General features: G+C 44.4%; 1 protein-coding gene across 2 annotated transcripts in view; it reads right to left on the bottom strand.

Annotated features, from left to right (window-relative positions):
* Window positions 1-53: 53 nt before the first annotated feature.
* The window catches only part of LOC119176271 (uncharacterized), an 89,460-nt gene continuing 65,781 nt past the window's right edge, over window positions 54-23,732 (bottom strand). For both annotated transcript variants that reach the window (XM_037427472.2, XM_037427474.2), the window contains 3 exons: window positions 22,126-22,209; window positions 13,124-13,159; window positions 54-12,122 (listed from right to left, as the gene is read on the bottom strand). In XM_037427472.2, the coding sequence (XP_037283369.2) occupies window positions 12,013-12,122; window positions 13,124-13,159; window positions 22,126-22,209 (230 nt within the window). In that variant the 3' untranslated portion in view covers window positions 54-12,012. The remainder of the gene's footprint in view (window positions 12,123-13,123; window positions 13,160-22,125; window positions 22,210-23,732) is intronic.

Raw genomic sequence — 23,732 nt, forward strand, 5'->3', positions numbered from 1 at the left:
ACAACCATTTTAACCCAGAATGTCTAATGCCCAACAAGCAAGAGCAAACAACATTGTGAAAAAACATCATTTGTATTGTACAATTATTCACAAATCACAACATTCACAGAAGCGTGAGAATACTTGCACCTGCAAACAATGTCTAAATCCAATAATACAAGCACTCACAAACAGTTACAACAAAATTAGCAATAATGTATACACCTTTAATCTTAAATACTACAAAAGCAGTACAACACTGAAAAACAAACTTAGTAGTGAGCTAGATGAGATTAATGGAGACCTTGAACACTGACATGTTGAGTGAAAGTTATAAGTGCAGATGCTGTTTAACATTTTTTTTAACCAATGATATCATGTACAAAATGTTGAAAGGTGTTGTAAATGATAGATGACATAAATGTATACATTATTGGAAACCACAAATAAATACAAAAGATAAATATAATTTGTCTGTACATTTTATTAGGTGACCCATAATTCTGGACGAAACGAACATGGCAAACCACCCACACTTTAAAAAACAGACACACCACTTTCATACATGAGCTAGCCTACACAGTGTGTGCTTTAAGCTCCACCTTTTCATTCTATACAAATCATGCAAAATGTTTCAAAAGAGAAATGATGGGACTTTTAGCAATAAACACTACTTCACACACAGGACTCAAGACACATGTGAAACATACAAAGTGAAAGCCAGAAGAGTAGCTGCAGTGCATAAATTAAGGCACACACACTCAGTTCACTGCACAAAAATATTTGAAGCTTTGAGATGTGTATTTGCAAAAATAATGCAACGTTTCACTCAATATTTCCTGATTTGAAAGCAAAGGATGCCAACATGACCATCAAAAGCACACACATATAGAATAATTACTTAACTCAGGCATGAAAGCTTTAGAGCATTTAGAATAAAAAGAATGTTAAAAAATTCCACGCATGTTTTCAAGTGAACCAAATAACAAAAGAAAAAATTTCTTTAAACTAGGCTCATGCAAGTTTGAAGGAGCAGAGCAGAGTAGAAAAATGCAAATTCTGTAAGCCAACAGTATAATATGCAAACAATTAAAATTCAAGGTTTTATTATATGCAAGTAGTGGCATAGTACAATTGCCTATGGTGCACTGCTTAGACATGACTAGCAACATCTGAAACTACTGAGTAGCCAGTTTCTATAGACAACTATAACCTTTGTATACCGGAAGTTGTGGGAAAATAAGTAAAGATAAGAAAAACTGGTGAATTATTCAACTACTAGGATTAGTTTAAACTGTGATTAATGTATGCAAAACTAGATTTTTCCAATGTATGCCCACACCGTTGTGCAAATAAAAGTATGAAGTATTCAACGTGCCCACATCCCTTTCGATTCAATTTGTTTAGTGACAAGTCTTCGAATGTCGACTGTGGTGGAATGCTCGCTTCAAAATCTCCACAAAAAAGCATGTTACATGTGCTTAACAGAGTGCACTTATAATTAAATTTGACAAAGGAAGTTTCTTTTACCAAGTCTCCTGATGAGCTCCCATTAACTTGCCAGGAGTGAAAACTGCAGAAGAGCTCAAATCTCTCAGGTACCTGTTCACTTTACAAAGAGCGCTAGAAATTGTGCAGAGAGACAACACAATAAGCCCCTGTGTTGTTTCTCATGTCCTGTTGTTTAGCACTCCTCCGTGAAGTGAAAATTGCCTTCAAGGTATAAATACATGAAACATGACTGGTTTCAAAGAAAATGGCAGGAACGATATAAAGGTATGCAGATGTGAAAAATAACATTCTGAGCCTCCAGAAATGCAAGTTTGCATTATGCAAGTCCACAAACTTTTATTCTGCTCATGGCTTTAAGCCTGATTGAAACAAAGAAGCATAAGTAATCAATAAAGCCTATACCACATGTGACTAAATCTTGCTGAATACTGGAAGCTCAAAAAGGCAGACACACTCTACAGTGAATAGGTTATAGTACTCTACATGAAGCAATGCGAAGTTTAGGAGAAATTGGATGCTGAAGAGATGAGAAAACAGGAGACAGGTTATGTTCTGGAACAGATGTTTCCAAACACAGGGGTACAAAACGGGTCCAGCAACATTCCCTTACTACAAGCAGAAGTTGCTCCTATTAATTTGGTTTATGTGTGGGGTTTAACGTCCCAAAACTACCATATCATTGTGAGAGACGCAGTAGAGGAGGGTTGCGAAAATTTCGACCAGCTGGGGTTCTTTAACGTGCACCCAAATCTGAGCACATGGGCCTACAAAACTTTTGCCTCCATAGAAAATGCAGCCGCCGCAGCTGGCATTCGATCCCACAACATGCAGGTCAGCAGCCAAGTACCTTAGCTAGTAGACCACCACTGCGGGGCAGTTGCTCTTAATAGCTCATATGCATACCTGCTAACCTGTGGGCTTAATTTACAATTAAAAAAAAAAAAACCTCACACATGCGGCGTAAGATGTCATGCATTTCTAAAAACTGGCGCGAGCACACACTTCTCAGTGGCACATGTAACTTACTCTCTACACACTAGCAGCAAAGAGACTTGGGAACAACAGAGATTCATATTGCCTAAAAGGGACACCACGCAGAAAAAGTTTTTCATGTATTAGCAAATTACCCTTTCACAATATGAACTGCACCAATCTTGTAGCACAAAAACACATGGAAAGAAAACACAATTTCCCCTTGCCATTCATGCACTAATTTACTACAACTCACAGATTCGAATGCAATTGATAGGGCTATTGTGTACTAACAGCCAGGGATTCAGCATAACACAATTCAGAAAATTTTACTGAACCAATGTGGCTAAAATGCAAAAAGAAGCTTTGCGATCTGCAGTGTCGCACTAATCTAGAGGTGCTGAATTTTTGGGGCAAAATTTGAAAGTGTAACTTTAACCTAATTTGCTCCTTGAGCTCGCCAAGGTACGAAACTTTTTGCCAAATGCGACCCCTACCCCCAGTCCTTCAGGATTGCTTTTCTTCTTTTTGATTACGGATACAAAGGCTGAGTGACCTATCTAAAAAAAAAATAGCCTAATTGTTTCTTTCACAGTGGTCATAAAGCAACAAAAACATTTTCCTCAAATATGAATGCATTGCTTAATATTTAATATTTATAATAAGAAAAAGAAAGATTAAGGCTATGTTCATTTACACAAGTATGTTTTGCAAGTTTATCATGTGCAGTCCAGACTACTGTTACCTTCGCACCAGTCGTAATCATCATGCTGGGAAAACGCAGCGATGGCGTAGTGGTTAGAGCATCCGCCTCGCATGCAAAAGGTCCGTGGTTCAAATCCCGGTGCCGCGCAGTTCCCAACCGAATAACAAAAAAAGAAAATCCGCGTGGTGATGGAACTGCATTGCATTACGAGACCTGGGGTGCGGCCTCACCGGTAACCACCGCCGGGAACGCACTCCTTCACCAGAGAAGGATTGGCCATCCTGGTGCAGCATCTGGCCACTATCTCCCACATGCATACTTCAAATAACTCACGGCCCTCAGTCCCCAGCAGCTGCGAAGCAACTGACCACGGCAGCGGTCAGATCTGCAACGCAGCAGAGGGTGCTAAGAATCTCTGGATCCGGACAGGCCGCCATTGGAACCTGAACTTGGCAACGTTTAACGCTAGAACCTTATCTAGTGAGGGAAGTTTAGCTGTACTGTTTGAGGAGCTAGAGGGTGTTAAATGGGATATAATAGGGCTCAGTGAGGTTAGGAGGACAGATGAGGCCTATACGGTGCTACAGAATGGGCATGTCCTTTGCTATCGGGGCTTGGCTGACAGAAGAGAACTGGGAGTGGGGCTCCTAATTCACAGAAACATAGCTGGCAACATAGAGGAATACTATAGTATTAATGAAAGGGTGGTAGGCATCGTAATTAAACTGAATACGAGATACAAGATGAAGGTGGTACAGGCTTACGCGCCTACATCCAGCCATGATGACGCTTCAGTTGAAAGCTTCTAGGAAGACGTGGAATCGGCAATGAGTAGGGTAAAAACACAGTATACAATACTGATGGGAGACTTTAATGCAAAGGAAGGGAAGAAGCAGGCGGGAGACCAGGCAGTAGGAGATTATGGCATTGGTACTAGAAATGCCAGAGGAGACCTACTAGTAGAATTCGCAGAACGCAATAATTTACGGATTTTGAATACCTTCTACCGAAAACGAGGAAACCGCAAGTGGACATGGAGGAGCCCTAATGGCGAAAATAAGAACGAAATTGACTTTACAATGAGTGCGCACCCAGGCATCGTGCAGGATATGAAAGTGGTTGGCAAGGTATGATGCAGTGACCATAGAATGGTACGGTCTCGAATTCGCCTAGATTTGAGAAAGGAACGACAGAAACTGATACGCAAGAAGCCAATCAATGAGCTAGCACTGAGAGGGAAAGTACAGGAATTCAGAGTCTCGCTTCAGAACAGGTACTCGGCTCTTAGTGAGGAAACCAACCTTAGCATAGATACAATGAATGATAATCTGACGAGTATCATTACGGAGTGTGCAGTGGAAGTTGGAGGCAGGGTAGTTAGACAGGACACTGGCAAGCTTTCCCAGGAAACGAAGAATCTCATTAAGAAGCGTCAAATCATGAAAGTCTCAAGTACAACAGACAGAATAGAACTGGCAGAGCTTTCGAAGCTGATTAATAGGCATAAGGTATCCGATGTAAGAAGCTATAACATGGAGAGAATTGAACACGCTCTGAAAAACGGAGGAAGCGTCAAAGCAGTGAAGAGGAAACTTGGGATACGCAAAAATCGGATGTATGCACTAAGGGACAAAGAAGGCCAAATAACTACCAATATGGATAGGATAGTTAAAATAGCAGAGGAGTTTTACAGAGATCTGTACAGTAGCCGGGACAACCACGATTTTAATACTATAAGAACTAGCAGTAACCCAGATGACACCCCACCAGTAATGATAGAAGAAGTCAGAAAAGCTTTGGAGAGCATGCAAAAAGGCAAAGCTGCTGGTGAGGATCAGGTAACATCAGATCTGCTGAAAGATGGAGGACAAATTGTGCTAGAAAAACTAGCCACCCTGTTTACGAGGTGCCTCCTGACGGGAAGGGTACCAAAATCTTGGAAGAACGCTAACATCATCTTAATACACAAGAAAGGAGATGACAAGGACTTGAAGAATTACAGACCGATTAGCTTGCTCTCTGTAGTATCCAAGCTATTTACAAAGGTAATTGCTAACAGAGTAAAGAAAACATTTGAATTCAATCAACCAAAGGAACAAGCAGGATTTCGTACAGGCTACTCAACAATCGACCACATTCATACTATCAATCAGGTAATAGAGAAATGCTCAGAATATAGCCTTCATAGACATAGCCTTCAGACATAGCCTTCATAGATTACGAGAAGGCGTTTGATTCAGTAGAAATATCAGCCGTCATGCAGACACTGCAGAATCAGGGCGTCGATGAAGTATATATAAACAACCTGGAAGAAATCTACAGGGAATCAACTGCTACCATAGTGCTTCATAAAGAAAGCAACAGAATACCAATCAAGAAGGGTGTAAGGCAGGGGGACACAATCTCCCCAATGCTATTTACCGCGTGCTTACAGGAGGTTTTCAGAAGCCTAGAATGGGAACAGTTAGGGATAAGAGTTAATAGAGAGTACCTTAGTAACCTGCGCTTCGCCGATGACATTGCATCGCTGAGTAACTCAGGGGACGAATTGCAACTCATGATTAGGAGTTAGACAAGGAGAGCAGAAAGGTGGGTCTTAAAATGAATCTGCAGAAAACGAAATGTACAACAACCTCAGAAAAGAGCAGCGATCCGAGATAGGTAATAGTGCACTTCAAAATGTAAAAGACTATGTCTCCTTAGGGCAGGTAATAACCGCGGAGCCGAACCACGAGATTGAAGTAACTAGAAGAATAAGAATGGGGTGGAGCCCATTTGGCAAGCACTGTCAAATTATGACAGGTACATTGCCACTATCCCTCAAGAGGAAGGTATATAACAGCTGTATCTTGCCGGTAATTAGCTACGGAGCAACCTGGAGACTTACAAAGAGGGTTCAGCTTAAATTGAGGACGACACAGCGAGCAATGGAAAGAAAAATGGTAGGTGTCGCCTTAAGAGACAAGAAGAGAGCAGAGTGGATCAGGGAATAAACGGGGGTTAAGGATATCATAGCTGAAATCAAGAGGAATAAATGGACAGGGGCCGGGCATGTAGCGCGTGGACAGGATAACCGCTGGTCGTTAAGGGTAACTAACTGGATTCCAAGAGAAGGCAAGCGGGTTAGGGGGAGACGGAAGGTTAGGTGGGCAGATGAGATTAAGAAGTTTGCGGGTATAAATTGGCAGCAGCAAGCACAGGACCGGGTTAACTGGCGGAACATGGGAGAGGCCTTTGTCCTGCAGTGGACGTAGTCAGGCTGATGATGAATCATCATGCTGTGCAAGCTGCTTAGAAACCCGCCACACTGCTCAGGATTACCTACAGATGACCTGAAGGTAGACAGATCAAATTCCATCTGCGATCACCACGCTTTCAATTGAGATGAAAATGCTTGATGCCGCTGTAGTTAGATTTAGGCGCACATTAAAGAACACCGGATGGTCAAATGTTTCACAGAACTGCACTATAATGTCTCTCATAATCATATCGTGGTTTTGGAATGTTAAACTCCGACAGTTATTATTAAGCTTCTGAGAAAATACACTTCGGTTCAATTCCACTTTTGAACTGGATAATAATTCTTTGTCTTGATGCAACAGAAACGCATAGTAGCATCATTTGTACATGACGCAGTGCGTGCTTCCATTAGTCAGAGAGTTTACAATAGCTTCTAGAAAGGCCACTGTTCCAGCTTTCCCTAGGAATGTGCTGTGCTTCCTATCCAGGCCTGGCGTTTTTTAAATTTTTTTCCAACATACTAAGGTGCCACAAACAAACAGAATTGTCCATTGGGGATTTGTTTTCTTTGTTGTATATTTTATGTTATTTACCTCCATAGGACAAAATAACTAACCTATGATAGCAAAATCGCCTATGACAGAGATTATTAAAATAATTTACCAGTACACACTGACCTACATTTTAGGCAAAAGTATGGTCAACCATTTTAACTGCTTCAAGGAATAACTGAAAATCCCCTTTAAAAATTACTTTACTGGAATACAGCATCTTACAGAAAATGAAATCATGGAATTATTCCTAAATTATAGTAGTCCACAATTGAAAACAAAAGAAAAACATGGTAGAGTTCACAGGTATGCACAAGCACAATGTAGTTGGATTCAGAAGCTACCATGGGGTGGGTGATTTATATTGTAGTTTTTATCTCATAGGATGTCATTAGATCACCTGGATTTCAGTACAATTTCTTTGAAAATGACATCTTTGGTTTGTGCTATAAATGGAAATGTGCAGGTGACTGCCTTTTCTGCACATTGATTGACGATTGATATGTGGGGTTTAACATCCCAAAACCACCATATAGTCACGAGATTTTAGAAGTGCAACGAGCCTTTAGAAGTGGCAATATGATTATGAGAGACGCCGTAGTGGAGGGCTCCGGAAATTTCGACCACCTGGAGTTCTTTGAAATGCACGTAAATTTGAGCAAACAGACCTACAACATTTCCGCCTCCATCAGAAATGCAGCCGCCGCAGCCGGGATTCAATCCCGCAACCTGCAGATCAGCAGCCGAGTACCTTAGCCATGAGACCACCAAGGCGGGACTTCCTGCACATTCATGCCCTACATACTACTATTTTATGACTCAACAAGTCACAGTTTTTTTTTTTTTCATACACAGCACAAGGCATGCTTTGAGCAATCATGCCACCTATTATGACCCAACACCAACTCTGGTCATGCGTGCATCAGCCTGAAAGCTTTCGAGATGGATGGCATTTCTATTAACAGCTGAACACCAGTATGATTTCAGTTCAGTATGTTTGTTCCCGCAATGCTAGCCCTACAAATTTTGCAGACCTATCTCCAATTAAAATGGCTTAAAATCAAAAAGTGCAATTTCAGTACAATTTCCCGTAGCACAAAAGCACGCTTTACACAAGTCCCACGTGTGACACACCACCCAACTGAGTTCACTAATGTGTAGAGATCAAAAAAAAAAATTATGGCTTTCCAATTTCATTTGCACTTGGGTCATGTCTTTTTAAGAGCAAAATAATTACTAAAAGTAGAATCTTGAAGTAGAATCTCAAACATTCAGTCATGAAAGCATGAATTTTCGGATAATATAAATAATTCTTTACAATGAATGTCTTAAAACTTCAGATGTGTCAGTAAGTTAGTTAAATACTGATATCACATCGATACACAAGAAGGGAGGCATAAATAAGTTAAAGAGTTGAAGTGCATCAGCTCACTTTGACCATTAAAAAAAATTCAAATGAATTTATTTTAGAAAAGGGTAGTTTCGATCAATCAAGAGGACAAGCTTGTCCCAGGAAGGCATACTTTACAATGAATCAAAGAAATCTGATCAGGTAAATGAGAAACCTGCCGAGTACAACATACCCCTTTGTATACTTAGTATATTTCAAGACCCTTTATGTAGCTTTCCTAAACTACAAAAGGCATTCAACTCAGTAGTGGCATCAGTATGTTGGGAGCAATGCAATGAGCCACCAAAAAGTAGTTAAATACAGTTAAAGCCTTCTATAAGAGGCATGCTCGGGCAGCAATCCTTGCCTTTTATATGAGATGTCTCTTATAAACAGGGTACCTCGTATGCATTTTGTTAACCCATATCTGGTGTCTCTTATAGCCACTTGTCTCTTATATCAGTGCCTTTTACCAAGGGGTTCGACCGCACAACCATATACGAACATATATAACCTTAGCCAAAATCTACGACTGCACAGTTACTCGTGTGCAAAGGCACCCGAGTAACTGTCGCCTAGTCGGAGCACAACATCCTCGAGCTCTAGGCTCTGAGATTATCGGACTCTAATAGCCGTAATCTTAAGATAGGGAACATCCGCACCCTGCGAGGCCGAGGGCTTCCTACACGCCGATGTATAAATAAATGTTATTTCTCTTCTATCTCTCTGCACAGCTACCTGGCTTATTCACAAGAAGAAATAGATTTGCTGAGGCTTTACATGTCAAAACATCGATTCTCATAGTACATGAGATCTCCCGAAATGGTTTTCTTCCCATCGCAGTGAGCCTTTTCCGAACACAGTCGGTATTTGTGTTGCTTTGTTCTCTTCTCTTGTTTCTGCATTTAGACATGTTACCTTGTTTTAATGATATAATTGGGTGTTAACAGGATAAAACGAGTTTCAATTGCATTCATTCCGATTACTCTCTCATGGAACAACACTAAAATGCTCTTCGTAGAATTCCTGCATTCTACAAATCCCCATTGGAGAACTGTAGACCAAGTACTGTTGGACTGCACACAATGTGTAAAATTAGGGTGTGTTGAACACTCTTAATGACCACTGTGAGTGGTGTATATAAAAGGTGAAAAAAAAGAGACTGAATAGAATGCAATTGAATGAATGCTCGAGCTTGGACGTCAAACTCGTTTTTTCTAAATTTTATTTAAAAGCACGATTTAATTCCTATATAAATAAAAATACAACCCATATTAAAGATATATATTAGACACCGTGGCCTGATATGTGTCACCCCTAAAAATTTTTCTGGATTTACGCCACTCAGTAGCATACTAGGATGATAGTGCTTACACCTTCACGTTAAAGAACCCCAGGTGGTCGAAATTTCCGGAGCCCTCCACTATGGCGTCTTTCATAATCATATGGTGGTTTTGGGATGTTAAACCTCACACATCAAATCAAATCTAGTGCTTACACCTTGCTTTTGGTTTCGCTTAGGCTGACGGGATGGTCCCATGGTTCAACTTCATTCTTTTTAGTTTGCCAAAGTCCTTTCGGAGCAGGTTTGGAGCAATTACTAGCAAATATTGCACTTTGGATCAGCATTCAGCAGCATTTCTCTTTTGGAGCAGTTTGGAGCGATCGGAAGAGCCCTTCCATCACTGTGCCTACTAAGTCAACAAATTAGCCAAATCTGCACCAATATCATAAATTTCAGTCGCTAGCTTGAGGTGCAATGCAGCAGAGTGCCTAATGCAGCCATTGAGAAGGTTAACAGCAGCTCACATAACAGCAAATGTATCTAGTAATTAAAGCATTAGCAATGAGTTACCATTTCCCACTGTAGTTCCTAGATGCTGTGTTCGAAGCTTGTGAGCCAAGGTTATTTTATTTTTACCATGTCTTCTTTAAGGTGAAAATGCTATTTCTTTTTCTATTGCACTTTGAGTGCCTTATTGTCTATCAAGCCAGAGATGAAGCATGCAAACCCAACTGTGCTGTGTGGAACACAACCAGCGACACGTGAAGCAACAGATTGTGCACCGAGTGGCCATAAAACATCTAGCTACACCAAAAGGTAAAGTAGATATTACTAGACTGGGAGGAAAAGACAGAATAAAAAGTTGAATAAAAGCTTTTCATGCTTGCACTGTGAAAGCTCTCACCTCCCCCCCCCCCCCCATTGATATTAATCCATCTACTTGACTACTCAAATTAATTACAGAGAATAAAGCCATGCCAATTAAGCTCTATATGAAATGAATTCACACAATCTTGTTAGTTTTGATGATATAAATACTTCATGTGATCCATGAAATCTGCATGTTTATGATTCTATAACACACAAAAGGGTCTATATATAGCAGCAAAAGAAGTGGTTTGATGTCAAACAACAACGCCATGTTATGTACTATAGTCGAGCCCCTTTATTAGAGACACTTACATAAGAGACGACTGGGCATAAGAGACATCAAAATAGGGGCTGATCAAAATAGGGGCTGATAAAAAAAACCGCAACTGTAGCACTCTGCTTATAAGAGACACCGCATATAAAAGACAAGAATTGCCCCTTGGACTTACAAAAAAAGAGGTTCAATTGTAGCAAAAAAAAGAGCTGAAAGCAGTACACTGTAGAAACTTCAGTGAAAGAGGGAAGTATCACTCAACAATGTAGGTTTAAAGGCCAACACCGGCGATTTCTCGAGGTCTATGAATGTCAATGAAGTTCGCTGGGTACATTCCTTCGCACATTTCCGTCATTTATGCCAAATTACAGACTTGAAAGATGCGCTGATTGTTTAAAAATGAATTTTAAAGATTGCCTTGAAAAGCTCACCTCGCTTGCCAGAATTATTGGCAACACTGTCTGTGTGACGTCGTGTTTGACATGTCAACGAAAGTGATGCAGCCAATGGCATCACTACTTTGGCCACTACAGCGTTTATTGTGCTGGCCACAAGGCGACAACGGCGGTATTTGGCACGTATATAGCCCAGAAAGGTTTTCTTCCTTCCTCTGTGGTGTTGGGACGGTGCTTCGCTGGTCTGGCTTCCACAGTTTTCATACTACGTGCCGGCGAGACCAGTATATGGCCACCGGTTCTTACAAAATAGTAAGTCATACGCAGACAGGGCACCCAGTCGTGTTTCAGTTTTGGTTTTGTACTTTTTTGCTTATTAAAAATTATTTTTGAACTTACAGAGCATTTCAGCTATTGGGCTCCTGACATGAGTGTCCGAGGAACATAGAAACACCATTACCTTGACATGGTCAAAAAATCGCCGGAGTTGGCCTTTAAGCAAACCGAGTACTATGACAGCCACCTCATGAACTATTCACGAAGCATTATTCACAATGCAATGGAAAGCTTTAGCATACCACTATCACTCAACCATCACTGCTGTCATCTCGACCATCTGCCAGCTTTGTGTATGAAAGCAACGCCCTGCAAGACTATCAAAGTGGCAGCAGCAGTCCAGTGGTAGTATTACGCCCTCTCTCATAATGTACAGGCAACTTGAGAGTTGACACAAACACCCACACTCGTTGAAAGAAGTTCAACAAGCAAAAAAGCAACATTTTCTCAAATGATCCCAAACATGAAAAAAATAGATAGTATGCAGAGGACGGCCGATGTGTCACAAGACGTCAAACAAGTCGCAGATGCCTTCGTTTTCATCAAGGTGAAAAAAGTAGTCTCGCTCGCTAAGTGGTGGGCTCAGGCACAAGAATGACGTATTTGGAGGCACTAAAGGTAAAATAAAAAGCCCATATAACACAACATTTAAAGTGAATAACATGCCCTTAACTTCTAAAACAATTTTTAGTTAAAATATGTGCACAATAGGCTAATGAAAGGTTGTTTATCTTCATTTTCTCATCAGTTGGTAGTACTCGGATGCTAACTTTTCGCATGAGCGATTTCCACAGGCAACCAGTCATGTCCCTGTGAATCTGACAACTACAAGCAGCACTGGCTCTGATTTAATGGGGCCCTGTAAAACTTTCTGAGCATGGTCAGAAAACGCTGCTGATCGATAGTAGAGGCTCCCAAGAACATGCGAGCTAAATGTTATAGCGCAGCACGCGGCCTGGAATTCACAATAAATTATCGAAGTCAGCTAAAAATTGCTTCCTCTTCCCTCGACAAATAACGGAATATGCTCAAAAATCACACATAGATTACCCATCTATCAACCATTGGCTGATTTGAACATGGCAAGCTTGGTTGTTACAGAGATCATCACAAAAGGCTGTGACTTGTCCACGCGTGCGCGTGCAATTGCACTGAAAGAACCGCACATTCGAAGTAAAAAACGAAAAAAAAAAACGCTCAAGGTCATGAGGCGTGCGTGACGTTTTTTGTTTGCCCCTCCCATCCCTCCCTGCTTAGCTACCAGCACTTTCGTCGGGACGAGAGAAGAGAGAATGCGATGTCAGCGTGTGACAAATTTGTACAAACTCCACTCGTACTGGACGGATTCTCAAAACTTTTGCTGCGTTGAATTTGTGAGGCAATACGCTTTTTCAAGAAATTATTTCCATGGTTACTCAAAAAAAGTGTTTCATTACACTGATGAAACAGTAACTAAAGACAATGGTGACAAAGTTATGGGCATGAGTCAGTACTAAACTGATATTAAATATTATGAGCACTTATAATATGACACAATACTTACATGCGAATAAAATGATCAGTGCACCAACTAATTCAAGAAGAATATAAAATGCTTATGATCATGAGCTTACCATTTTCTAGGAAAGCATCATCGTAAAGGTTCAGATCTGGAAAATGAAAAGCTACGATTTCAACACGAACATCAAAAGCTAATGCTACAGATTAAATATCAAATTTGCATCCGCTATCTTATTCAGAGTATTGCTACAAAATTGGGCAGAGTTGCCATGTGGTCGACAAGGCTGAATTACGCATAATGTGGCTGGTATGCCCAATCACCTGCTAGCCAATGTACATGTTTTAAAGTGCACACACAGCATGCATATCCTCCAAGGATACTTTACCGAAGGGCATAAATGGGCATAGAGAAGTAAGTTTGGCACTTTCTTGAACTTCATTAAAGAGAAGTTTAAGTGTATTTTCTCCACTCTACGGCCTACACAAAGTGTGTGTAGACAGCTTAAAGTTTGTATATTTTATGGTGCCCAGTTAGCTGAAGTTTTTCAATTGATGTAGATGCTATTCATTGCTCCAAATATTTTTGACAGTCCACGAATATTTCCGAACGTAAGCAGTTCTGACGTGATGTCCAATTTGATGCTAATGGTGCATTCAGACGACGGACACTAACCCGGATGTGGCGGGACGGACGGCGCATCACGTGACCTCACATCAGCAATTCCCCTCGGCCGCGACTCGTCCGCGCGGCTCGCGGACGGATGAACCTGACCTGTTTCTCACATCGGGATTCTGGCAGGAGAAAGCCGGTACTTCAGCGGAATAGGTCAGGGTTGGTGGCAACCAGTACACTTTTCGTCTGCTCGCGGCATGTCCTCCATGGATCGCGGACAGCTGCATGACTGGTCCGCATCATCTACACTTGAGCATGGTTTACTTAGTTTCCGGAGGCTTTGTTCTCAGGTGATTAAATACGCAGAAATCACTTTTGGTGGTTCGGGAAATGTCGCCGCCGTCGTTTGACATGCGAGATTCATAGCCGTCATGATGGTGAAATATTCTAAATTCTGCAACCGGTGACGTGCCGCTTCTAAAAAGGATGGGAGACGCGTTCAGAAGTTCTACAAGTAGGGAACAGTGTAGTTGAAAGAACATTCTGCCAGCAATTCCCTTTTCTCCTGACAGAATAACACTTCTCGTTCATTTGTCACAACGCGACAGACATCGCAGTCAAGCGTCGCTTCTTGCGGGCATCTATGTTAAATACTCTCAAACCGGTCTGCTTTCAGCGGGTGCAGGTGAGCGGCGAACCTGCTGTCGAGGGTAATCCGGCTGTTTTCTCCTAGGAAGCCGTCCGTCGTGTGGATGCGCCTGCAGGCGAATCATCCGCAGATTAGCTGCCTGCGTCCATGACAAATCCGGATTCGGTCCGTCGTCTGAATGCACCATGAAGTGCAATACATTTCATCCTCACAGGTATAGTGTGGATATACAGTCGAGCCCGCTTATAACGAACCTGAGCGTGACGCAGCATCCGTTCGCTTTATCCCAAAGTTCGTAGTAAATGAAAAGCTGCCAGTTAAAACACAATTTTTTTTTCCCAAAAAAGTCCGTGATGCACGTGTTTCGAAGAGCAAAAGCGATAAGGGCGGTCCCGAGTTTATTTCAAACGGCAGCGTGCTCTTCACCGAGGCCCGTGGCATAAGCTGCATGAGGCACTGGCTCCAAAGCTTCGTCGTTCTCGCAATCCGATTCCTTTAAATCGCTCTTGCCACATACTTTATTATGCCCTAATCCGTGCACAAATCCGCAGTGTCGGTATCATCATAGGCCGTAATGAAACCATCGCAACAGATGTCCTAACTGCTCTCCCATGTCGAAGTCGCCGACGCGCTGCCACAAATCGCCGCCGCAGTGGTCCTGTTCGGAAGCTTCAATCGGCTTTGGGCCCGACGTCGACGAAGTCGACCTCGCGAAAACAGTTTCGTGCGCATGTAGCCGTCACCACCGCCCACGAAATATTCTCCATCTCCACAGCTGAATACCGGGACCCCCGAAGCGGCACTTTGGCTGCCAGGTGGTCAACAGCTATGGGCAAGCGCTTCGCAAAGCGGCACCTAAGCCAAGCGGTCCCACTTTCGACGTTTTGTTGCAAGCGTCCGCCATCCTGACCACACACACTGTTATGATCGGCCTGCCTGGCTTGATGCCGCTTTGACGCATGAGACATTGTGGCTGAGCCTACTCTGATTTCTTCCGAGTCAGCGCTCCCAGAGATGCACCAAGAGCGGCACCAACAGAAAAATCGTTCTTCTAGTTATCCCAGGTTGTCAGTACCCCTCACAAAACCCTTTGAACACGCCTGACCGACTGACGGATTGGGAAGAGTTGTTGGCCTTCGAGGCAGCTTGCTTTTTCGTCAAGGTGCCCCGGGCAAAGGGCCCAGCGTCTGACAACCGTCTGCGGATGCATTTCCCACGTTCTCCGTGGCGCCTTGATGCCGCTGTTTCCACAATTTGTGGTCTGCCTGGCGCCGCATAGCCATCACTGCAACAGACTGCGAAATTGACTTCCACGTAAGACTCAACGTCTTCATGCTGTGCTGTGTCTTGCGCGGTGTGCAGTGTGTTCTCCCTCGCCATAGACTGAACTGGGCGTGCCTCTTCCAGCTTTCGTGGGTTGAGAAGGAGGCGGAGTTTCATCTTCCCCTTTTGGGGGCAGAGGTGAAGATGACAAATTTCACTGGGCTGTCCAGGGCTCCATCGTTTTTTCCTGCAGAGAATCCTGAGAAGGCCAGGACATAAAACGCGAGCGGCGAGATGCTTCTGACAAGCTCTCACAAGCTCGCAGAAGCTCCCATCATGCTTCCGTCGAGAGCTTGCACGATGCTGCTCTCATCATGTAATAACACGCTACCTGTATATAATGTAAATAAAAGTTACTGTTAGCAGGTCCCAGCTCCTCTCTTCGACATCTCCCCGAGACTCTGGCTGGCTCCGGTCATCTGGGCAGAACCCCGGTTACATCAACTGGAGGCAGCGGTGGGATGCTAACACGTCAACTGGTTAGCAGCAACGGGATGACCCATGCTTGACTCGGGCCTCAACGATATGGTAAGTGCTTGACTTTCTTTGAGTTTTGCCATGTTTTAGCTTTTGAAGTTTTCTAAATTTGTGTGTAATCTTCAGTGCGTATAGGTTTCGTTGCACCGCTACCATACGTCACAACTATTCACAATTTTATCTTTCATGTTCTAAACTGACAGTGTTCTTACTGTGCGTGTGGGCTTCGCTTGTTCGCTACCTAACGTCACGGCGGGTAAGAAAGTCCTCACTCATGAATACCATGGATTTGGTAATGAAGCTTGAGAAACCAGACCTCTTGCTACTTTGTGAAGAGCTGGGAATCAAGGTTGGGAGAGAAGAGAGAGAGTCGCAGCTGATTAAGGCTGTTCAGGAATGCGGGGCGGAGAGTGACGAAATTGAGGAAAGCTGGGAAGAGGTTGAAAAGAACAAAAGGTGGGCTGAAGAAGACAGGATAAATGAGCAAAGACAATTAGCTTTAGGAATTTATCAGGCTTCAAGTAACCCAATCAATGGAATAGCATCCTCGCAGAAGAAAATAAAAGATAGTCCTGCAAAGTCGACGGCTACAGTGAGCCACTCAGAAGATCGAAAGAAACAAAAGGCATTTAAGGCTAGAAAGCCGGTTGTATGCCACCGTTGCAAAGAGTCACATCGCAATCGGCTGCCGCAAGCTTAGGAATGTTCTCTGTTTTGTGGACAGCACCGACAATGAACTGGAACAATTGAAACCCTATGTTCAAGAGTCCGTTATAGAGCACGTTGTGTGATGTACCACAGGACTCAGCCACACCACTGAATGATGTACATCCCGACACCGTGAAAAATGAGGTGACCACAGGGGAACGCAGGTGCGCACAGCATGTAATTGAGAATAAATGTGTGTGTTTGCCGTTAGCCCGCATTGAGAGTGAGGAACGGTTCAGACTGCTCGCAACAGAAACTGTGGTATTCCAAAACCTGCCCGGGCATTATCCCACTCAGAATGACGCGGATGTGCTCTTGAGAGGCCTTTGTTTTGGTGACAAATCGGCGACAGCTCTGACGCCTCTGATGGCCTGTGAGTTTGTTCATGAGGTTACGGAAGCAGAAAGCACCAATAAAGTAGTTTGTAAAGGTCCCGATGATGAGGCGCTTAGCTTATCACGAGAGGGAGAGGCGCTTAACATAGCGCGAGGTGACGACTCTCATCAAGGAGAGACATCTGATGGCGAGCCAGCTGGTTTAGCAAGTGTTGATTGTCGCGTTCTTTCGAAAGTGCAGACAAAAATAGCGCCGAGGATAAGCCAATTGAGCTGACTAGAGTTTTGAGCAATGTACTTCCGACTATTATTGCCGAGTCGGTGAGCGTTCCGTGCCGCCCCAAAAGAAAAGTGCGCCGGCGAAAACGTAGAGGGAACGCGAAGGGTCAGTATTGCCTCGAGCGGAGGCCGGAAATCCCCAAAAAGCTGGCTAGAAGTAAGAAGTTGAGGGTCTGTCAGAAAGCGAGATTAGGAATGAAGCGTGTCGCAAAGGCGTAGAAACTCAGACGTCAAAGTGGACGTCTGGTCTCATCGCCTTGAACGCAGAATAGACAGCCGAGCAGAACAACGAGGCGCATTCTCGGGAATGACAAAAGCCATCCCCCTCCACGGCGAAAGGGTAACCACTTGACCGAAAGGCAAACAAGGGACATGCGAGACTATCGGTACGCCTCTGTATTGGAGTTTGGGGACCGCGGAACAAAGGCCACTGCCACTGAGAGCTTCGGACAGGTTTGCTGTTTGTCTCAAAACTGCGGTATGATCTCAAAAGCTGTGGTGTGATCGTCCCCCCAGAGCCCGTATGAAAGGGTGCCGCTTAATGTTTGTGACAGAGTAAGGATACTAAAACTTGTATCCAGTTTTGATTGTCTTACTTTCTAATGTTTGCTTATCTGTGATGAGTAAGGAGTATGCCCATTTTGAAAGCTTTATTTTCCTCCTCATCCTAATTGATTGATTTGTGGGATTTGACGTCCCAAAACCACCGTATGATTATGAGAGATGCCGTAGTGGAGGGCTCCGGAAATTTTGACCACCTGGGGTTCTTTAACGTGCACCCAAATCTGAGCACACGGGCCTACAACATTTCCGCCTCCATTGGAAAGGCAGCCGCCGCAGCCGGGATACGAACCCGCGTCTTGCGGGTCAGCAGCCGAGTACCTTAGCCACTAGACCACCGCGGCGGGGCGACTCCTCGTCCTAAGTGCAGATATTGAGATAATTAGTAAACTGTTTGTTTGCTTATATTTAGCAAAACATAGCACCCAAGTAGAGGGTTTTGCGCAAGTTGATTGTAACAGAGAATTAAGCTGAAGGTAAAAACCTCTGTTTAAACCTTCTCTTTTTGCAGTGAAGTATAGGTTTATGTGTCGCTGTTTATTTTATGTTTTACACAAAAGTTTATCTTAACAGAGAAGTAGGCTGAAGGTAAAAAGCCTCTGTTTGAGCCTTCTGTTTTTGCAAAGCAGTGTAGGTTTTTTGGTTCTCTGTTTCTTTTATGATATACGCGTGAGTTTGATCTTGAGTTTTACTTATGCAGTGAAAGGCGTAATTTATTAACTACCTCCTTTCGTTTTGTTTTGCCCATAGCACCTGCGTGCCTGAAACTCTGTGAATTGTGATGGAGTGTGCGGAATTCAAAGCGGGTGGAGTGCGCGGAACTTGAAACGGGGAGAGAGGAATTTAAAGTGCGCGTCGTGAACGAAGTTGGAAGTCTCAGGGAAGAAGAAGCTGGCACGAACGTTAATAATTAACAATAAATTACTGAAGTGAATTCGATGCAGACGCTGCATTGTTCGAAGCACGCGCAAGAGAGAGAAAAGAAAGAAGAGTCGCAGCGGTGGCCAGAGGAATACGAGCCACGCATCAGGGTGGTCGGGTTTTGGACCCGAGCCAAGGCTGCTACCTCCATCGTCCGGTGACCTGAGAGGCTGCAGGACTACCAGGCTGCAGGACTACCAGGCTGCGCTGGCTTTCCGTGCCCATGGACAGGTCTGAGCTGTCCGGCCGGGACTCTAGCTCGAGGCCAGTACATAAAATGCAGCGTCAGCTGGTGCAGCGTCCACCGGCAGCCTAGGAAGGCTGCTTCTCCGACGATTCATGTAGCTGCCCAACGCCGGTGCCAACTACAAAGACAACTGCATCGACCCTGTGCTTTGCCCCAATGCTCTTACGCAACAACGTCAGTGAAATGCCGCTCTTTTGACGTTCCGCAACACACTCTGTGTGTAGGAACTGCGTGCTTAGGACTTTTTGTTTAGGGACTGAGTGGTAGGACTTGATGATGAGTGACTAACTTATAGCTTGAAGATTTGTTTGTAACTGTATCCGAGAGATAGGACTCATCATATTTTGGGTTAAGTGGTCTGAAGCTGTTGCCGTTAAATGTTTGCATCAAACGGACTTGTCCTTCGGGAAGTGTCCTGAGGTGGCTCCTCGGACCTCCCAAATCGAACCTGCAAGTTGTGTGAGAAACAAAGGAACCACAACGTTACATGAATCTCTCTGGGAAATGATACAAAACGTTAGGCTGTTGATTTGCTTCGCACGTAGTAGGTCTGAGTTTGTTACGACTTAGTTATCTAATTCTTGATTTTCGCGAGCGAGCGCACAAATTTGATATTTTTAGAGAGTTTTACCAGAACTTTGCATTTCTCGAGGTCAGTTGAGTGCTCTCTGTTTGTTGTGCCTCGGGCCTTGCGTGGTTTGTTTCTGGCGTTTGCTAGCCATGGCTCAGGTCCAGAGATTGGTACAGCCTGCGTCAACGTCTACAAGAGAGCAGATCTACGGTCTTTGCAGAGTGCTTTGGTGCAGCAAACCCCTTCAAGACCTCCTGTGGCGGTGGACGGGCTGTTATGATTGGCCTGCCTGGCTTGACGCCGCTTTGACGCATGAGGCATTGTGGCTGAGCCTACCCTGATTTCTTCCGAGTCAGCGCTCCCAGAGATGCACCAAGAGCGACGCCAACAGAGAAATCGTTCTTCTAGTTATCCCAGGTCGTCGGTGCCCCTCACAAAACCCCTTGGACACGCCTGACCGACTGACGGATTGGGAAGGGTTGTTGGCCTTCAAGGCAGCTTGCTTTTTCGTCAAGGTGCCCCGGGCAAAGGGCCCAGCGTCTGACAACCGTCTGCGGATGCATTTTCCACGTTCTCCGTGGCGCCTTGATGCCGCTGTTTCCACAATTTGTGGTCTGTCTGGCGCCGCATAGCCATCACTGCAACAGACTGCGAAATTGACTTCCACGTAAGACTCAACATCTTCTTGCTGTGCTGTGTCGTGCGCGGTGTGCAGTGTTGTCTCCCTCGCCATAGGCCGAGCTGGGCGTGCCTCTTCCCCCTTTCGTGGGTTGAGAAGGAGGCGGTGTTTCACCTTCCCCTTTTGGGGGTGGAGGTGAAGATGACAAACTTCATTGGACTGTCCTGGCCTGCATTGTTTTTTCCTGCAGAGAATCCTGAGAAGGCCAGGACATAAAACGCGAGCGCCGTGGCGCTCTTCACTAGCTTTCACAAGCTCACAGAATCTCCATCATGTTTCCGTCGAGAGCTTCCATAATGCTGCTCTCATCATGTAATAACACGCTATCTGTATATTATGTAAACAAAAGTTACTGTTAGCAGCTCCCGGCTCCTCTCTTCGACATCTCCCGGAGACTCTGGCTGGCTCCAGTCATCTGGGCAGAACCCCGGTTCCATCAACGCGCACACCAAGAGCGAAAAAGACACGCAAACGGAACACACATGCCAGAACGCGTGGTACAGCTCTGGGCGTGTTTCTAGTCAGAAAACGAAACTTCTGAATTCGAGCCGGCGTGGCTAGCGTTGCGGAGCGGTGGAGACGGGCGAAGGAGTTGTTATCAAGAGAGAAGAGCAGATTTGCGAGAGAAGGGCAAGGAGTTGTGATAGGGTGAAGAAAGGGGAGGATACGGCGGGAAGGCGACCTTGAAAACCAAAACTCGTGGGAAGGAGTCAGGTCAGGTAGCTTGCTTGAAAGGCCCGCGAAACGCCCAACTCGGGCGTAGAAGAACTTGAAAGAGTGCCTGCGCGCGCGGCGGTATATTCAATGCATCGGCGGCCGTGGTCAAAGAATCGTTTTGTTGCGCCGGCGGACTTGCGTGGCTTCCCCGACTGTGCTATTTCGCGATTCGTTCCGTGCTAAGCCGTTTTTACGCTTTCGCACGCGTGCGGAGGGCATGCTGAGCCGAGTGCAAAGAGAGCAAGAACAGGCCCTAAACACAAAACAAATCGCGAATTATCAGAGTCCGTGGGGTAGCACAAGTGCGTGCACTAGAATATTACGATAAGCCAAGACGCAGACGATTGGATACAGTCGGTGGCCGGCGTTGTCGGCAAATGGTCTGGTCACTCTAGGCCGCAAAAGCTGGGGGGACAAAGGACGGAGGGGTACGTATCAAAAAGCGGTCGGGGAGAGCGGCAACTAGAGGATAGCGGAGGCTATCCTCTAGAGGATAGCGGAGGCTATGATCGGTGGTCGAAAATGGTTTCCCGAGAAGTAGGCAGAGCCAGGGCCGCTAGATGAAAGAGCGCACGAGTGCTTGTTCATCCAGCGGCAGTGGCAGAGCGCCGACTCCATTCGCTGTAACCGATCGGAGGCGCTCAAAGACGGTTGTTGTAAGTGCGATTTTGTGCCATTGAAATAATGTATACTTTCACGGTCACGCGAATATTGTTCATTTTAGGTGAAAGTTTGTTTCAAGCGGGGCCGTTATTTGTGGGCTCGACTGTAATAATGAGAGGTTTTACAACCATTCCCTTCTGTAATACTTCAGTACTGAGGGCAAAATAATTAAAAGGATGTTTAAAATATTTACCAAAGACCATTACTTATAGGCGATTTTCTAACATGGAAGAAAGTTACTGTTTTAGGGAAAGGTGGGGTGGGAGGGTAGTATAGAGAATACCTAGTACGCCTGGCAACAAAAAGACAAAATGGAGGCCTTTTAACTCATCTGCTACCTGAAAATGAAAGAACCAAGAATTCGAAACTTGCCTTTCAAATCAAAGAGCTCTTCCGATGCCAAATCCTTCTGCATGCCATTGTTTTCTGAAGCTGCAGCCGCTGCTTCTCGAATTCCTGGAACCAGAATGAAATATTTTTACGACATGAAAGCAAACAGTGCAGATCATGAAGCTACAGAGTCTACATAGACCTAAAATGTCTTGCCAATTTCCTAGATTTATTCAAGCTTACTATACATTTCTAAGCCGCTTTCAGAGAAATATTTGAGCTTCGGCCAACTCTGACCACCTAATGCAAAATCCCCCCTGGCTTGTTCAGTGCAGCAGCAATAAATACAGCTTTCCTACAGAGTGCAGCACACTCTAAAGCAAAAACACATTTTACTCATCAAATGCTGGCAATTAATAGCCGTGTTGGCTCGATTTGCCCAGAAAGTTTAGTGGTTATTGGCACAATGAATGTCTGATTTTCTGGATTACCTAGGGATTGTGAAATCATTAAAAAAAATAATTTATACCATTTTACATCGCTCAGACGGTCAAATCACTACAGCCATATCCAAAACAGCTCTAGTGCCTGCCAGTACACTTGTCAAGCATGTTGGCGAGAATCTAAGCTCTCACGAATACATTCGGTACCAGCAGTGAGTCTATCCAATACACGCCACCAATACCAGCAGATCGTGAAAAAAATTATGGCCTTCTTGCATAGAGCATTTCGAAGCTATGACATGTCACACAAAGGCTGCGGCAGAGGAGTAGACAACTAGTCTGGCTTTCCCGATGCTCTACTGCCGAAAAATCTCCGCTGACATGCCGCATTTGTCTCTGCGTAGAGCCGGTCATTCCTAGTTGTGTGCAGTACACCGCTTACCATGTTCACGCTGTTTCTGCTGGGGTGCTTGCTTTACTGTACTGTACAAACACATGTGCCATGAAAGTGTTCATTGTGTCCACTCCTATCCTGATCACACACGGGCACAGCAATGGAGAGTTGCTTTCATTTGTGAAGGCAACATGCTTATGCAGCGCACTTAGTGGTCTCGTTCAAAGAGACAGCATGAATGGTGGCACACTTGAGATGGGATGGTGAGTCTCTCTACCGCCCCATCTCTTCCACCATGAGAATGCATGCTCGCGTCACAACACAAACAAGTCTCTGCATCAGAGGCGTGCGAGGGCCTGTCACACTTACTGTTTCCCTTGTTATCTACATCTGTGCTGCAAAGTATGCTTGGTTGATTTCAAAAGTTGAGGTCGCCATCCGCCTGTCACATTTTTACTGTTTCCTTCTGATGGTCTACAATAATTATATACACAGAGAAATTCAAGCTCGCTATTATAAAGTTTGCAGAAGAAAACAGGAATACGTGCCACCGCCAAGAGCTTAAGCCTGAAGTTTTCCAATGTGCGACGTTCGATATGGGAGAAAGCACACTTGCTGCTGTTTTCAATTGCCGTATAGTGCGGAATATAGGTCGAGATTTTTTTTTCTGAAAATGTCACTAAAAAGTCACCCCTCAACCTATATACCGGCCTTTGGCATAAACAGAGTGATTGTCTGGCAAAAGGAACGTCGCATGCTTCTTAGGCATCAGCATCAACATTGCCTCCATGGGCAGACACCTGACGCGTTTT

Source organism: Rhipicephalus microplus, chromosome X (genome assembly GCF_043290135.1).
Source record: "Rhipicephalus microplus isolate Deutch F79 chromosome X, USDA_Rmic, whole genome shotgun sequence".
NCBI classification, from domain to species: Eukaryota; Metazoa; Arthropoda; class Arachnida; order Ixodida; family Ixodidae; genus Rhipicephalus; species Rhipicephalus microplus.